This window comes from Serpula lacrymans (genome assembly GCF_000218685.1).
Source record: "Serpula lacrymans var. lacrymans S7.9 unplaced genomic scaffold SERLAscaffold_12, whole genome shotgun sequence".
In the NCBI taxonomy this organism is placed as follows: domain Eukaryota; kingdom Fungi; phylum Basidiomycota; class Agaricomycetes; order Boletales; family Serpulaceae; genus Serpula; species Serpula lacrymans.
This window is the reverse complement of record NW_006763301.1, coordinates 384,498-397,637: the sequence shown is the minus strand read 5'-3', so window position 1 is coordinate 397,637 and position 13,140 is coordinate 384,498. Positions and strand designations below refer to the sequence as shown.

Here is a 13,140-nt window from a genome sequence, read left to right as displayed (position 1 = left end):
AGAGCAGGAAAATCATGATGTCATGGGAAGATGCAGTAAAAAAAGGGCAAGGCAAAACACTATCAGTATCAACACAGTTCCTTTATTGTCAGTCAGGCATTCTAAAAAAAAATATGTGTCCATAAAAATGATTCAAAAATCAAAAATAATCGCACTGTAAATGAATGTTCTGCTGAAGAAAAAGAAACTGGAGCCACCGGTCCACCACCTAGTCCAAATCCGACAGTTCCATGGCCTTACCAATGGACTGGTTGTGTTGGACCACCTGATCAAACGAGGGAGGGAGAGGAGTAGTTCCAATTTGGAACAAGTGAGTCCCAGGCAGCGTGTGGTAGGTGTAGCTGTAGCGAAGACGATGGACAAAAGATAAGTGTACCCAAGTGAATGGGACAGCGATGAACATGGGCGACGCAAGGGGATGAACCTTCTCCAGCTCAAAAATTACCCACCCACGCTCCAACCAGGCAAGACGAGCGACCGATGTTTTGATAGTATATAATGGCAGATCGACGTCATGAAGATGGACCTGTTGCCCTATTTGGACCGGCCGCCGGGGCTTTGCTGATATCAGCAGTGGCACGTGGTAGTCAATGGATTGGCAACGGAAGCGGATAGGAAGTGGTGACATCAGAAATGGTGGGGGTGCAAATAAGATGAGGAGGAGGAGGGTGGAGGTGACGAAAAAGTGGATTAGAATGGGGATCCAGAAACGACCGTCAGGTGAGAATAAAAAGGAGAGGAAGGGGCCCATGGTGGGGCTAGGCAAAGGAAGGGGAGTAAGGGAAACAACAAAAGCGAGGGCACAATGCAATGTGTAGCCAGTGGCGACGCGAAAATTTGCCGAAATGCCGAAACACGGAAAGTACCGGATGGAAAAGCAAAGGTGAGCGTGACTGGATTGCCTAATAGAGGTGGTGCTGATCAGCCACAAGTTTGAAAAGGGCAATATTAATTACTATTCCACGTGGCACTGTGCCTGTGTGGCGCAAAGGCGAGTCTTTTCGAATATTCGCTTCGTTATTGACACCTGTCCATGCTACCAATCAACTTTGGTGCATGACACCGGATCATCTCAAAGCTACGTCAGGAAAAAGTTCTCCGGGTTGTTACTGGAGAGGAGCTTAAGCCCTCACCAGGAAAACCTACCTCCTCGGAGGATCCTGAGATCACCTGGATACTTAAGGATGAGAAGGCACATGGAATCATCCAGGATCACATCTCTGATGCCCTCCTAATGAGGACTGGAGACCTCACCAGCTCCAAGGAGTTATTTGATAAACTTGTCTCACTCTATCAAACGTCCAACATTGCCTTGGCCTTCTATTCATTCCAGCAACTCACCAAATTGTCCTGGGATGGGACATCACCTATCCAGGACCACATTGCGAAAATCTGGACAATTGATTCACACCTCTCCGGAATGAAACTAGGAGTTGATACCAAACTCATGGCTTTCGCTCTTCTCTAATCTCTCCCATGCACTCCTGAATGGCAAACATTTCAGTCATCAGTAATCAACACAATTGAAGAAAATAAACTTACCTTTGATGCAGTTGAGATCCGGATCACTGCAGAAGTTGCACGACAGTCAGGGAAGGCCCCTGGAGGTTCTGAATCAGCACTCAAATCCGAGGAGAAATGGTGTAACTTCCACAAAGCCAAATCACACAACACCTCAGAGTGTCGAACACTTCAGTCAGCTGAAAAAGGTCAAAGGAAGAAGGGAAAGGAAAGACACAAGGATAAAGGAAAAGAGAAGGAAAAGGCAAATACAGCGGAGCAATCATCTGGATCTGACTCCGAGGAGGAACAGAGTCATATTGCATTGGAACATGTACATATTTCCAAGCCCCTTGCTAAACGCATTCAAGCTTACCTTGTGTCGGAACCCGATAAGACCAAAACAACAATTATTATTGACTCCGGAGCAACATCCCACATGATCCCTCACCGCTCCTGGTTTGAGCCAGGAACATACCATGTTCTGCATCCTCCGAGGACGATCAGTTTTGGGGATGAATCCTCTGTAAATGCCATTGGAATTGGAACTGTAATCATACAAGCAACTGTTGGCAATAAGGACTACAATATTGCACTGTCAAATGTCTTACTTGTGCCAAACTTCACGTTAGCACTCGTCTCTGTCCACAAATTGTCCAAAACGGGGTTATCAACACTTTTTCCAGCAGGGTCAAATGCTTGTGAAGTTCGGAAAAAGGAGGAACTTATCCTCACTGCGTTACACAAGCGAGGACTTTATCACATCTAAGCAAAATTCGAAATCAACCCGGAGTCAGCTTTTGCAGCAGTAGATGTAAATTTACTGCACAGGAGAATAGGACACATTGGAATGGACCGCTTGCAACGAATGGTTACAAAAAGACAGCTCCAGGACATAGACACCCTTACCGGAACCCCGGAGTTTTGTGAACCTTGTGCTTTAGGAAAGATGAAGAAATTACCTTTCAAGTCCACTGGAGGAAACCGAGCCAAGCGCCCCATACAATTTGTGCTCACAGATGTTGGAGGACCAATCAAACCAACTTCCAGGGAGGGTTTTTGGTACTGGATTATCATTGTAGATGATTTCTCCAAATTTCCATGGATATATTTCCTAAAACATAAAAGTGAAGCACTGGAACGATACAAGCAATGGAAAGAAGATGTCCAAACATTCTTCCGGACTCATTTGGGAGAAGAAAATTTCACTCCACTATACACAGAATTCCTCTGGAGCGATGAGGGAGGAGGATATACTGGCAATGCATTCAAAAATCAACTCCGAGGAGATGGTGTCATCCAAGAAACTACAGCTGCAGATACTCTGGAACAAAATGGCATTGCAGAATGCATGAATCAGACATTGGCTACATTAGCAACCACTATGCTCCATGATTCCAAGCTCCCAAAGTCATTTTGGGTAGATGCCATGCAAACAGCTGCATATATCACAGCACGCAGCCCAGCATCAGGACTCCATGGAAAGACCCCGTATGAAATACTGTTTAAAAGGAGAGTTGATGCAACTTTGTTTCGCCCTTTTGGATGCCAAGCATATGCCTTGATTCCGAAAGACAAAAGGCAAGTGAAGTTTTACTCCAAGGGGCGCAAAGCCATAATGATTGGCTACACACATGGAAAGCAAGCCTACAAACTCCTAGACACTGAAAAACGGACTGTGTTTTCCAGTCGGCATGTCATATTCAATGAATCCGGAAAGGTACAAAAGGATGACACTGCTCCCTGGAACACAGACACTAGCACAGATCAGTGGGAGGGACTCATTCCAGAGAATGCTCACTATCCAGACCAAAAAACATTGGAGGAGGATGATTCTGACCCTCGGATCCGAGATCCAAATGAATTGCAAATGGAACCACATCTCCAAGGAGATGTTCCACAAGCAATGGAACCATATCAGCATGAAGATGTTCCGAGAGCAGTGGGGCAATACCTCCGTGGAGATGTTCCGAGAGCAGTGGGAGCACCTGATCAGCTAAGACACCCTCCACAACAGTCTCTACAACCAAGACCTGAACACTGGCCATCTTCAGAACGGAAAGCCAAAGTAGAGTTACAGTCAGTGGGAGGACAGCCCCTCAACATACAGCCAGCTGATGTGGAAAAAGTCCGAATACAGCTAGACAGCCTGTCCATTGGATCAGCTTCTGGAAGGCATACAACACCTCCAAGGAGTCATCCAACACCTCCGAGGAGTGAGTGGGGCAACAAATACACAAATGCGTCTACTCCCTGGAGTACCTGCACAAGTTCCTAAAAGAGCAGTTATGCCTGCTGAAGTCCTAGGAGTATGCAGAAGCAGTCGCCAGACCCGTCCTGCAGACAAAAACCGAGATTATCAAAGGACTCTAGATGAGGAACAGTCTTGAAAAGAGCAGCATGACAACTCCATGGAGAAACCTAACACTCCTAAGGTTCATGAAGAAACATCTGATACAGAGGAGACATTCTTTGCTGGAATAGCAAGTACTGGTCCATCTAACACAGACCTTCCAAGGACACTAAAGGAAGCCTTATCACGTCCGGATGGAGAATTATGGAAGTCTGCCTTGGAGGAGGAACTCCTAAGTCTCAATACTAATGCAGTATATGACACTGTTCCACTTCCGAAGGGAGTAAAACCCATCACATCAAAACCTGTGTTCTGGATCAAGTTTGATCAAAACGGAAACATTGAGAGATACAAACTCCGGATTGTTGCACGAGGTTTTACTCAAAGGGAGGGGATTGATTACCAGGAGGTTTTTGCTCCGGTTGCAAACTTAGAGTCAATCCGAATTATTCTAGCCCTGGCAGCAAAGTACGACCTAGAACTTGATCAAATGGACGTATCCACAGCTTATCTCAATGGAGAACTTGAAGAAGAACTGTACATGCTTCCTCCAGGGGGTGTTCCTATCCAACCTGGATACTGCTGGAGATTGAAGAAATCCATCTACGGGTTAAAACAAGCTGGTCGTACATGGAACAAAACTTTTGATTGCAAGCTCCAGGAGCTCGGTTTCACAAGACTAAATGCAGAAACATGTCTCTATGTATTCTGGGACAACAAACAAATATGCTTTGTTGTTGTCTATGTAGATGACCTCCTCCTAGGAGCTTCATCCCGAAAATTCATGGATATCACAAAAGCCAAACTCGAATCCATATTCAAAATGTGGGACCTTGGAGAAGCAAAATACATCCTCAGAATAGAAATCCAACGTGATCGTTCAAACAAAACAATATCCCTATTGCAACGCCAATACATTGACACAGTCCTGGAGCGTACTGGAATGAAGAACTGCAAACCAGTATGGACACCAATGGCCTATGGATCAAAACTCCTTGCAAATGCTCCAGGGGAAGATATTGTGCAACACGAGATGCATATTGAAGGGCCTTAAGTGTCATACCTCTCAATTGTAGGCTCCCTCATGTATGCCATGCTTGGAACCCGCCGAGACATTGCCTACATTGTTGGAATACTAAGCAGGCATAGCTCAGCTCCAGGGACATGGAGCTACGATATGATGGCACAGATGTCTCCATGGACATGGATTTCTATGGATATTCAGATGCAGATTGGTCTGGAGACCCAGACATGTCTCGATCAACATCAGGGTTTGTCTTTATCACCATCCGAGGAGCAATCTCCTGGACAAGCAAAAGACAAAGCATGGTCGCTTTATCCTCCACGGAGTCAGAGTACATTGGATTGAGCAATGCTGGACAACACCTTGCATGGCTTTGGACATTTTTTGAAGAAATTGGACATGCTCAAAATGGACCTACAACATTGCACTGTGACAATCAAGCAGCTATCATTCTTACACGAGATCCACAGTTCCATGCTCGCACAAAACACATTCAACAGAAATATCATTTTATCCGAGATGACTTAGTATCAAAGGGAGAGGCAGTAATCAGATACGTTCCTACAGGAGATATGGTTGCAGACATTCTCACTAAACCCCTCACTCATGAAAAACACTGGAAATTCTCTAAAGCTATGGGACTACGGTTGCACTCGAGTGGGAGTGACAAAACTGGATAAACCCGGTCTCTGCCGAAGCAGCTATTGTTCTCCATGGAGCATAGCCACCACTCCATGGAGTAACCATTGTTCTCCTAGGAGTCATTATACTGTAGCGAGTAGCACCTCCGACTATAAGTAGTAGGGGGTTTAGTATAGGAATACCTCAGTCGTTTCTATAGCCTCTCGGGCAGCGGCTGAGGTATGTTACATTACATTTATTAGAGATCACCTTAAACTAACATCTATTGTAGTTTCACTTAGGTAAATAATAAAGTGGTTTCTATAGCCTCTCGGGCAGCGGCTGAGTTTCACTTAGTTTTATTATGGTGGCTATGCTCCATGGAGAACAATGGCTGCTTCGGCAGAGACCGGGTTTATCCGGTTTTGTCAAGTTCCATTGCGACAAGACATCAGCATTCCTTTTTATTCATACTCCGCCCTCTGGCATTCACAATTGTTATTTCACATTTTATATATAAACAAGACCCCTTTGTAACCTGTAGGGTCACGAGAGTGTTCTCAGCGGTGACAGAATTGCTGGTCAATTAAAGGTACAACAAATACAGGTGGGAGAAGTTTAACATACCTCAGCAGTGACAGAATCACTGAGGTTCTAGGGGTTTTGTTTGTATGTAAAATGTGGAATACCAATTGTGAATGCCAGAGGGTGGAGTATGAACAAAAAGGAATGCTGATGTCTTGTCGAGATGGAACTCAACACACCCCTCAACAATGTCGGAAAAATCCACTTTCGATGATTAGGCCGAGTGTGGTCTGATAAGATTGGCAGAAAACGGAGCATCAGATTAGATACAAAAGATTGCGAACAGGTCAGACCAGATTTTATTCAGAATGATTGTTGCGACAGCCCTGAGATATCCGAGTACACATGGCATTATGATGCGGCCAATTTATCTGGAGGCCCTGATCAATATGATTGCTCCAGCCAAGGTGATAGGCCTTACCAAAATAATCTTGCCATTTGAGCTGAGGATTCCGATGGCGCTATATTGGTACCAGTAACAGTAGTCATATCTGAACAGACCGAACATGCCTGATTGTCCTGGTCCAAAGCCTTATTGTAGGTATAGCCTATATTATCTTCTTGAACCTTATAAGATAAATGCACGAAACAAAAAGTAGAGCTAGTTGATTGCACATGTGATATTTGAGGAATGAAGTATACAGAGTAAACTACTCAACTACACTGGCATTTCTATGAGGAAAACATAGTCTCATCCTTCAACAGATTATTCGGTATGATGCATGTGTCACGATCCCTTAATCCTGACACTCTTATCTCAACTGATAACGGCTCAATCTTATCTATTATTTCTCCAAATCTAATCTAATCATAGTCACGTGATCAATCACATGACATATGACGTAGTCACTTACAAAGACAATTATAAAGCGCCTCATGCCTTACACATGACGCTCAGTCAGCACCTCGTTGTCAACGCATGTCCCTTAGTATATATACCAGCTACCTTTTGTACATACCCCTTAGCTGTTGATTAAATCTTTCTATATCATTGTTTAGACCCTGCTGGCGGTTAGACAACTTGACTTCCATTAACTCGGTATAGGGTCAGGTTATCACACAATCAACAGCTGAAAGTCAAAGCATTGTCTATGATATTAACAGCAGCTACAATCATCACTATCATCCTAACCTTCACCCTCCCAATCCTATTTGTCATCATCTACCTTGCCTACATAACTATAACTTCTACCAACACAATTCTAACCAATCCACTTCCCATCCCTCCACGTCCGTTAACCATCATATCATTCTTCCCCAGCACACTCTCTCGAGGAAATTCCCCTCACCCCTATCCAAGTAGTTACAACTTTACCCGGTGTGGAACTGAGTGAAGTTTAGTTAGAAATTTTTTTACCTAGTTTCATTTTTAAATACCTCTGACCAGGCCGCGCACTTGCGTCCGCCAGTCGGAGAGGGATTGACAGCTTAATAAGCAGATCACATTGGGACAACTGTTCGGACCCCAATTTATCACCATACATTTTACCTACCTTCGTATTACACTTTATATCACTTTACATACACGGTAGTAGGGAATGGAAGAGGATCCCTTTACCAAAAGAGAAAGACAGAAAAAGGGAACGTATGAAATCAATGTGTTGATCCAGACCTGTCATCTGGGGAACCGTTTTTGTATGCCCTTTGTTGAAGAACCACAAAGCATCTGGTTGTTCCTTGATCCTACCCCTGAACCCAGACATGCTACCCCCATCAACGCCAGGAATGGGAATGCACAAATTAGGAGAGGCCCTACCGCCTACTCCGCAAAGAGAACAATCACCTTCGCCAGAAACGAGGCGCATGCAGAATTTAGAAATGATGGTCCGGATGGCCGTAAACGCCGCAATTCAAGACAACAACGCAGAATGGGAAAGGCAATTCCTACAAAGAGACGCAGAAGTTGCAGGCTTGTGGAGAAGGCTCGCAATGCAGCCACCGCAGCAACAGCAACAGACGGACCGGCCTATCAGACATGAAGCCGGCTACAGAAAAACCGCATTGGCCAAGCCTGAGCCATATGACGGTAATAAGAAGAAGTTCCGGAACTTCTTCGAATCATTACAGCTTCATTTTGGAGCAAACCCAGAATATTTCCGGATAGAGGTCAACAAAATTAACTTTGCCCTATTATATATGACAAGTGGAGTGGCGGCAGCATTAAGAACAGAATGGGTGGAGAGGAAGATGCTGGCAGACGAAAGAACAGACATTGAAGAAATGGAACAATTGGAAAGCTGGGCTCATTTCGAGTCCATGCTAAAGGACCATTTTCAAGATGCGTTCAAAGAAGAAAGGAGCAAGTACGAAATCATGTACTTGAAACAAGGTACTCTCACTGCGCAAGAGTATTTTGTAAAATTCAAAGCAACCAGACGACGCGCAGGATATAACGTGAAAGGAAACGAACAATTCCTGATCACGTTAATCAGAAACAACATCAACGCCCCGTTGATCAAACAAATTATCTACTCGGGAAACATTCTGAAAACATACACCCAGTGGAAAACAAGAATCATTACCAATGATCAACTATGGCGAGATCAAGCAGAAAATGAGCGGTGTTACAATCTCTATTGGACATTTAAGGACTACTCATTTCTTTTTACTCATCGGTTATACCATCGGACCGATGACTCATTTCCTTCACGTACACTTCTGTTCCTCTCGCATTCACAGTACCTATTATAGTACTTAGTCCTCAACAGACGGACCTGCCCTAGATAGGACCTAACTCCTATCACCAATTCCTTTCCATTATAAATACCATGTAACAGCAGTAGTATTCTCTAATACGATTCTACGCAGTTTACGCTTACAAAGCTAGACTCCTAAGATCAGACTTCTATTCAGAAGAAGACCAACTCCCGTTGGAAAACCTCCATTCAGAACCACGTTCTCGAACTTGTCTTCGGATAAGTCTCTTTACAAACCTCGACGAACCCTCAGACTTTGTTAAGCACTTCGTGCGTAACAAAAGAATCATATTCTAACCAGAAGTCCCACCTATTTAGGTTTGGGAAGAAAAAGTCGACAAGACGTCGCAACAACCAACAACCAGATCCCAGAGAGCAAGAGGAAGCTCAGACAACCCACAAACAGCAACCCCACCGACGTCATCCCGACAAGAAAGGATAGCAGCACCACCTCCCTTTCCCCAACCAGACGTAACCCAACTCCACACCAGAGAACAAGCAGACACTTTCTACAAAGCCAGAACACGTTGGCTACAGTACTACACAGGAAGCCACCCACAGCTACTGCCCACAACACAACACGATCCCCCAGTAACCGTAGAAAACCTCTACGACAAGAACGACTTTGAAGAGTTTGCAGCAGGCGGCGACCCGATACCACCTCCCACTCCACAGATACTCCCCGCCGCACCTGCCCTGTCCCACATCCCACCACCACACACCATGTCTAATGCTGCAGCCCCCAAACCCACGAAAATTGGGAAAATCAATGACTTCGATGGAACCCCAGATAAAGCCCAAAGGTGGATATTGTCCACCAATCTACACTTTGATATCAACAACACCATCTACAACTCCAACAAGAAAGAGGTATATGTGGCCCTCAGCTACATGAAGGACGGCAACGCCGCCTCATGGAGTGAAGCCAAGATGACCGAATACAAAGAGAAGAATGCCTACCCCACATGGGCAGACTTCATGAAAACCTTCACAACCAGTTTCAGAATGGCAAACACCAAAGGAACGGCCTCGGCCGCCTTGATGAAAATGAAGATGGAACAAGGAGAAAATGCAGTAGCGTTTAACTCAAGGTTCATGCTAGATGCTGGGAAAAGCGGCATCAACAATGAAGCCATGATCATGGTTTATCAAAAGGCTATCCGGCCACCCCTCCTTCGCGGGGCACTCACCGGAAAGGAACTACTCACCATCGAAGACTGGATGAGCACAGTAGCGGACCTAGACGCTAACTGGATCAGTGCCAACGCTATCTCGGAAGGAGCGTGGGGCGCCAGAAACAAAGAAAGACAGAACAACAGAAATCGCAAAAGTGGACCATCCACTAACACCAGAAGATTAACCAAAGACGAAGAAGAATCAAGGAGGAAAGAGGGAAGATGCTTCATATGTAACGAGAAAGGACACATAGGAAGGAATTGTAGGAACAAAGGAAAAACTCCCGAAAGAAAGGTACGTCAAACCGAAACGGAAGATGACACCAAAACAGTGGTAGAAGAAGACAGGGTCCAAAACATCATGAGGATGTGGAGGGAATTAGGAGAAGATCAAAGAACAGAGGCAATGAAAGAATTGGAAGACGAGGGTTTTTAAAACGACGGACTACCCCGATGTTAGTACCGTCGAAAATGGCAACTGTAACAATAGCAACAATCAACGCCAACTCTTTACAAATTGATTGCTCGCTGAAACAGAAAACCATTGGAACCAAAGCCCTGATAGATTCAGGAGCTACAGACAACTTCATGGACACCAAATTTGCCATCAGACACCGACTCCCCCTCCAAAAACTCCCAACTCCTATAACATGTAAAAATGTTGACGGAACCACGAACAAAAACGGAAAAATTACGCATTGCACCTATCAGAGGATAGATGCAGGAGGACAAAACAGGTTCACAAAGTTCCTATTGACCGGACTAGACGGAGAAGACGTATTACTGGGATTTCCCTGGTTACGAAAAGTCAATCCCGTCATTAACTGGAAAGACAAGGAATTACCAAACTCGGACAAACACTCCATCAGGATGAACCAAACAACCACGGAAACAAAAATCAGGACAACCGCAGTGAACGAAGACGTGTATGAAACCATTCATAGATACGTATCCGACCAAACACCCTATCCTCGAACCACGATTCGATTAAAGGTCAACTTGGCAATGGAACACGCGCAAATACACGGAGAAAAGAAGGAGCATAACCTCCCGAATGAATATAAAGGGTATTTGGACGTCTTTGACAAAAAGAAGTCGGAAAGACTCCCCAAGCGACGGGAATATGATCATGCAATCAACATGAAACCAGAATTTGTACCAACAGATTGCAAGTTATACCCATTGGCACCAAAGGAAGACGAAGCATTAACAGAGTTCTTAACGGAAAAATACAGAAAGGGATACATCAGGCCGAGCAAGTTGCCACAGGTGTCCCCTTTCTTCTTCATCGGCAAGAAGGATGGATCACTCCGACCGTGCCAAGATTACAGAAAACTGAACGCATATACCGTGAAAGACCCCTATCCACTACCCCTGATACCCGACCTCATCGAAAAATTGAAAGGAGCCACCATCTTTACGAAACTAGATCTACGTTGGGGATACAACAACGTAAGGATAAAAGAAGGAGACGAATGGAAAGCTGCGTTTAAAACCAGCAAGGGAGTGTTCGAACCAACGGTCATGTTCTTTGGCATGTGCAATTCACCGGCAACATTCCAAAGGCTGATGAACGACAAATTCAAAGACTACATCGATGAAGGTTGGATGATCATATACATGGATGACATCCTCATCTTTGACACCAACATCGAAAGACTCCGAATCCGAACGAGACAGGTTCTACAAAGACTACGCGATAACGACCTATTTCTAAAACTAGAAAAATGCACCTTCGAAGCGGAAACCATTGAATACTTAGGAATGATTGTTTCCCACAATCAGGTATCAATGGATCCAGCCAAACTCGCTGGGATCCGCGATTGGCCAATCCCAAAAGACACCAAAGGTGTAAGGAAGTTCTTAGGTTATGGAAACTTCTACAGGAAGTTTATTGGTCATTACTCTGACCTTGCCAGACCCTTGAATGCCTTACTAGAAAAGGATAGGAAGTGGAACTGGACCCAAACTGAAGACGACACTTTCAAATTGATGAAACAAAAATTCCTCAAATCCCCCTTAACACAAATTCCCGACTCCTCAAAACTGTCAAGGATTGCTGCAGATGCCAGCAAACACGCCGCAGGAGCTGTATTAATGCAACCCAATGACCAAGGACAATGGCACCCATGTGCATTTTTCTCCAAAACACTATCCCCCGCTGAAAAGAACTACCAGATCTACGACAAAGAGTTATTAGCGGTGATGAGAGCTTTAAAAGAGTGGAAACACTTACTTTTGGGAAGCCCCCACACGATCCAAATCCTGACAGATCACAAGAACCTGACGTACTGGCAAGAAGCCAGGAAACTGACACCGCGACAAAGAAGATGGCAGCTGGAACTGTCACAATACAATTACACCTTGGAGCACGTACCAGGAACCCACATGGTGGTACCCGACGCACTCTCAAGAAGACCTGATTTATACGTCGAAACAGAAGGAGACGACGATGACACACCAATGATACCCGCCTCAGCGTTCCTGTATCACACACAAACAATTAAAAACACAATTGAGCAAGCCATGCTCACAAACGATAATTATCCAGGAAGAACAAAGAAAGACGATTGGAGAAAAGAAGAAGGACAGTTCTTTTATCAGAATAAATTACTGATTGACGAAGTAGAAGAACAAAAGACGATCATCAAAGATCACCACAATTCCCTGTCCGCAGGACACCCAGGAAGGCTCAAAACCTACCAGTTGATCAAAAAGGCCTATTGGTGGCCAGGAATGATGAAACAAGTGGAAGAATACGTGAAAGGATGCGCAACTTGTCAACAAGCGAAAGTAAACATGCATCCCACCACCGTACCATTAATCCCAAACCAGACCCCAAAACCGCAGAACCAATGAAGTACCTATCCGTAGACTTCATAACTGATTTACCAGAATCTTCAGGATACGACAGTATAATGGTCGTGGTAGACCAAGGACTTAGTAAGGGGGTAATCCTCTCACCTTGTCATAAAACCATCGACGCACTTGAAACCGCACGAATCTTCCACAATTCCATCTTCAAACAATTCGGATTGCACGATAAACTCATATCCGACAGGGGACCACAGTTCGCCTCTGAAGTATCCAAAGAACTCCACAAACTCCTGAACATTGAAACCGCACTCTCCTCTGCGTATCATCCCCAGACGGATGGACAAACAGAACGATCCAATCAAGAACTGG

General features: G+C 44.7%; 4 protein-coding genes across 4 annotated transcripts; all 4 read left to right on the top strand.

Annotated features, from left to right (window-relative positions):
• Positions 1 to 2,630: 2,630 nt before the first annotated feature.
• On the top strand, positions 2,631 to 2,855 carry SERLADRAFT_398195 (uncharacterized protein; the record flags this gene model as incomplete). The annotated part of the gene is made up of 1 exon (XM_007321917.1): positions 2,631 to 2,855. A coding segment is annotated over one exon (225 nt), but the record flags the coding sequence as incomplete, so codon positions are not given.
• Positions 2,856 to 2,884: 29 nt separating this feature from the next.
• SERLADRAFT_340120 (uncharacterized protein) lies at positions 2,885 to 3,127 on the top strand (the record flags this gene model as incomplete). Its single annotated transcript, XM_007321916.1, has 1 exon — positions 2,885 to 3,127. A coding segment is annotated over one exon (243 nt), but the record flags the coding sequence as incomplete, so codon positions are not given.
• Positions 3,128 to 7,784: 4,657 nt separating this feature from the next.
• On the top strand, positions 7,785 to 10,390 carry SERLADRAFT_441412 (uncharacterized protein; the record flags this gene model as incomplete). The annotated part of the gene is made up of 3 exons (XM_007321915.1): positions 7,785 to 8,644; positions 8,911 to 9,049; positions 9,098 to 10,390. The coding sequence occupies 3 exons, from the start codon at positions 7,785 to 7,787 to the stop codon at positions 10,388 to 10,390; spliced, it is 2,292 nt and encodes a 763-aa protein (XP_007321977.1).
• A 35-nt stretch (positions 10,391 to 10,425) lies between these two features.
• SERLADRAFT_351243 (uncharacterized protein) lies at positions 10,426 to 10,758 on the top strand (the record flags this gene model as incomplete). Its single annotated transcript, XM_007321914.1, has 1 exon — positions 10,426 to 10,758. A coding segment is annotated over one exon (333 nt), but the record flags the coding sequence as incomplete, so codon positions are not given.
• Positions 10,759 to 13,140: the final 2,382 nt, after the last annotated feature.